Raw genomic sequence first — 4,207 nt, 5'->3', positions numbered from 1 at the left:
CGTTTTCAAATGTCACCACCTTCCAAACCCTGGGGACTTTCCCATCTCTCATGGACTTTGAACAACTTGAAAGGAATGTTTCCTCTCACTGTCTAAGTTTAATTAGCTCCTCTCCCAATTCATTTTCACTCCACCATCCAGTTTTATATTCTTAATATTTCTAAAATTAACTGAAAATATTTCTACACTTATTTGTTTATTTATTACGTATGCCTCCCTTCTAAATAAAGTCTCCATAGAATAAGGGTCAGCCCTATTGTCCTTGTTGCTATATCCCAATGCTCAGATGGAACCTGGGGCTCAAGAACCATTTTCTTAAAAAAATGAATAAGCCCCCAAGATCACTCAAGCTTTCCTATTGTTAAATGCACCTCATTGAAATGAATATTTTGAGACTCAAAAACTCCCATCACCTGCCCTAGCCAGGCAAGATTCCTGTTCTGATATCCCTTACCCTAAAATCCATAACCTTGACCACATCTCACAGTCCTATCACGGAGAAGGATCTCCTGTAGTATCGGCTGAGGGTGTTAAACTCTTCACTCTTTCATTTGTAGATGGTATCTCCTTAAGTCATGGAAAGAAGCAATCATACGGTGACTGAGTTCATTCTGGTGGGTTTCACCACAGACCCAACGATGCAGCTGGTCCTGTTTGGGGTATTCCTTGGTGTGTACTCTCTGACCGTGGTAGGGAATACCACCCTCATAGTGTTGATCTGTAATGACTCCCGGCTGCACACACCCATGTATTTTTTCATTGGGAATCTGTCTTTTTTGGATCTCTGGTATTCCTCTGTCTACACCCCAAAGATCCTCATGACCTGTATCTCTGAAGACAAAAGCATCTCCTTTGCTGGCTGTGTATCTCAGTTCTTCTTCTCTGCTGGGTTGGCATACAGTGAGTGTTACCTGTTGGCTGCCATGGCTTATGACCGCTACGCGGCCATTTCCAACCCTCTGCTTTATGCTCAGTCCGTGTCAAGGACATTGTGCATCTGTTTGGTTACATATTCCTACACTGGAGGTTTTGTCAATGCAATAATACTCACCAGCAACACATTCACATTGGATTTTTGTGGTGACAATGTCATTGACGACTTTTTCTGTGATGTCCCACCTCTGGTGAAGTTGGCGTGTAATGTTAAAGAGAGCTACCAGGCTGTGCTCTACTTCCTCCTGGCCTCCAATGTCATCACCCCCACGATGCTCATCCTCGCCTCCTACCTGTTCATCATCGCCGCCATCTTAAGAATTCGCTCCGCCCAGGGCCGCCGCAAGGCCTTCTCCACCTGCTCCTCCCACCTGGTCTCTGTCATCTTGTACTATGGCTCCATTCTCTACATCTATTCTCGCCCAAGTTCCAGCTATTCCCTTGAGAGGGACAAAATGGTGTCCACATTTTATACTGTGCTCTTCCCTATGTTGAACCCCATGATCTATAGTCTGAGGAATAAGGATGTGAAAGAGGCACTGAAAAAACTCTTTCGGTTAACACATTTGGAAGTCTGAATTGACATATATTTCTTAATCAGTGCTCAGGGAAAATACATTGCTTCAGGGGAAGCTTGAGAAACTGGCTTTAAAAAACAAAAGCCAAGCCAAACCAAACCAAATCAAACAAGGGGCACCTGGGTGGCTCAGTCGATTAAGTGTCCCACTTTGGCTGAAGTTATGATCTCACCATTCGTGGAATCCAGCCCCACAAGCCTGGAGCCTACTTGGGATTCTGTGTCCCCCTCTCTCTCTGTTCGTTCCTCACTTGTGCTCTGTCTCTCTCTTTCTCTCAAAAATAAACATTAAAAAAAATTTAAAAACAAAACAAAACAAAACAAAAACCACCTTTTTTTTCTACTCAAAGAAATCCAGTGAAAAAGTTTTATTTATATTATTTTGATTTACTCTAGTGATCAGACTATATATTATAAAATATTGGTTCAATCTAATATTAACATAGTGTTTTAAAAAGTAGCATTGGGTTTTAATGCAAAATGGAAATGCATATGTTGCTTATAATATCACAAAAGATGAAGCTTTACTTTGCTATCTCTCCTAAGATTACCTATTTTTTTCCCCTGCACACTGTGCTTTATGGGAATGTGAAGAAAGTCTGGAGACTTATGCTATCCAGAGTTTCTGTAATAGAAGAATTAAAAAAATATTAAGAATACTGTGATGAAAAGAGAAGGCAGTGAGGCATTATTTGATGAATGCAGAGGAAAAGGAAGATCAAAAGTGTCAGAGACAATACAAATGCTGAAGTGAATACACATATTTGTCCTAAAATTTTAATTTAAATGCATTTTATAAATGTGTCCATTACAATGTAAATGGGATCAATTCCCTCATTTCTCTTTCTGCTGCTTCATTATTGGTGTGTGGAAATGCAACTGATTTCTGTACTTTGATTTTATATCCCGTGACTTTGTTGAATTCATGTATGAGTTCTAATTGTTTTTTAGTGGAATCTTTTGGGTTTTCCACATGGAGTATCATGTCATCTGAGAAGAGTGAAAGTTTGACTTCTTCCTTGCAAATTTGTATGCCTTTTACTTCTTTTTGTAGTCTGATTTCTGAGGCTAGGACTGCCCGTACTATGATTAACAACAGTGGTGAGAGCGGACATCCCTGTCATGTTACTGACCTTAGGGGAAAGCTCTCAGTTCTTTCCCCATTCAGGGCGATATTAGCTGTGGGTCTTTCATATATGGCCTTACGATGTTGAGATATGTTCCTTCTATACCTACTTTCATGAGAGTTTTTATAAAGAAAGGATGCTGTATTTTGTCAAATGCTTTTTCTGCATCTATTGAGATATGGTTCTTATCCTTTCTTTTATTAATGTGGTGTATCACATTGATTGATTTGTGAATATTGAACCAGCCCTGCAGCCAGGGAAGGGGCAGATCCCTTCCAGATTCAATCCCACTTGATCATGGTGAATAGTTATTTTAATGTAGCATTGAATCTAATTTGCTAGTATCTTTTTGGGAATGTTTGCATCCATGTTCATCAGGGATATTGACCTATAATTCTCCTTTTTAATGGGTCTTTGTTTGGTTTTGGAATCAAGGTAATTAATGCTGGATTCATAGAATGAGTTGGAAGTTTTCATTTCTATTTTTTGGAATATTTTGAGAAGAATAGGTATTAACCCTTCTTTAAATGTCTGGTAGAATTCCCCTGGGAAGCCACCTGGTCCAGGACTCTTTGTTAGATTTTTGATAACTGATTCAATTTCTTTACTAGTTATAGGTCTGTAGGTCTGTCCAAATTTTCTATTTCTTTCTGTTTTTGGTAGTGCATGAGCTTCTAGGAATTTGTCCATTTCTTTCAGATTGTCCAGTTTGTTGGCATATATTTTTTAATAATATTCTCTTATAATTGTATTTCTGTGGTGTTGGTTGTGATTCCTCTTCTTTAACTCATGATTTTATCCATTTGGGTCTTTCTCTTTTCTTTTTGACAAGTCTGGCTAAGAGTTTATCAATTTTGTTTATTCTATCAAAGAACCAGCATTTAGTTTCATTGATCTGTTCTGGTTTTTTTGTTTGTTTGTTTGGTTGGTTGGTTGGTTGGTTGTTTCTACATCATTTATTTCAGCTCTAATCTTTATTATTTCACTTCTGATGACATTAGGCTTTATTTGCTTCTCCTTTTCTAGCTCCTTTAGGTGTAAGGTTATGTTGTTTAGTTGGGATTTTTCTTGCTTCTTGAGATAGGCCTGAACTTCAATTTACTTTACTCTTAGGGCTTCCTTTGCTGCATCCCAAAGTATTTGGACTATCTTGGACTTTCATTGGCTTCTAAGTATTTTTTTTAATTTATTCTTTAATGTCTTAGTTAACCAATTCCTTTTTTAATAGGATGTTCTTTAACCTCCATGTATTTGAGGGTTTTCCAACTTATTTCTTGTAATTGATTTCAGGTTTCATAGCATTGTGATCTGAAAATATGCATTGTATGATCTCAGTATTTTTGTACCTGTTGAGGGCTTATTTGTGACCCAGTATGTGATCTATTGTGGATAATGTTTCAGGTGCACTCAAGAAGAATGAGTACTCAGGATGAAATGTTCTGAATATCTGTTAAGTCCACCTGGTCCAGTGTGTCATTCAAAACCATTGTACCTTGTGATTTTCTGCTTAGAGGATATGTCCATTGTTGTAAGTGAGGTAAAAGGCCCCTACTGTTATTGTATTATTATC

The 4,207-nt window shown here is 38.2% G+C and overlaps 1 protein-coding gene across 1 annotated transcript; it reads left to right on the top strand.

Annotated features, from left to right (window-relative positions):
• The first annotated feature begins 575 nt into the window (after positions 1-575).
• LOC121043790 (olfactory receptor 1013-like) lies at positions 576-1,511 on the top strand. The gene has a single exon (XM_040495788.1). The coding sequence runs from the start codon at positions 576-578 to the stop codon at positions 1,509-1,511; it is 936 nt and encodes a 311-aa protein (XP_040351722.1).
• The last annotated feature ends 2,696 nt before the right edge of the window (positions 1,512-4,207 follow it).

This window comes from Herpailurus yagouaroundi, unplaced genomic scaffold (genome assembly GCF_014898765.1).
Source record: "Herpailurus yagouaroundi ecotype Mexico unplaced genomic scaffold, PumYag 187, whole genome shotgun sequence".
In the NCBI taxonomy this organism is placed as follows: domain Eukaryota; kingdom Metazoa; phylum Chordata; class Mammalia; order Carnivora; family Felidae; genus Herpailurus; species Herpailurus yagouaroundi.
Note: the sequence above shows the minus strand (reverse complement) of the source record. Positions and strands in the feature narration are given on the sequence as shown.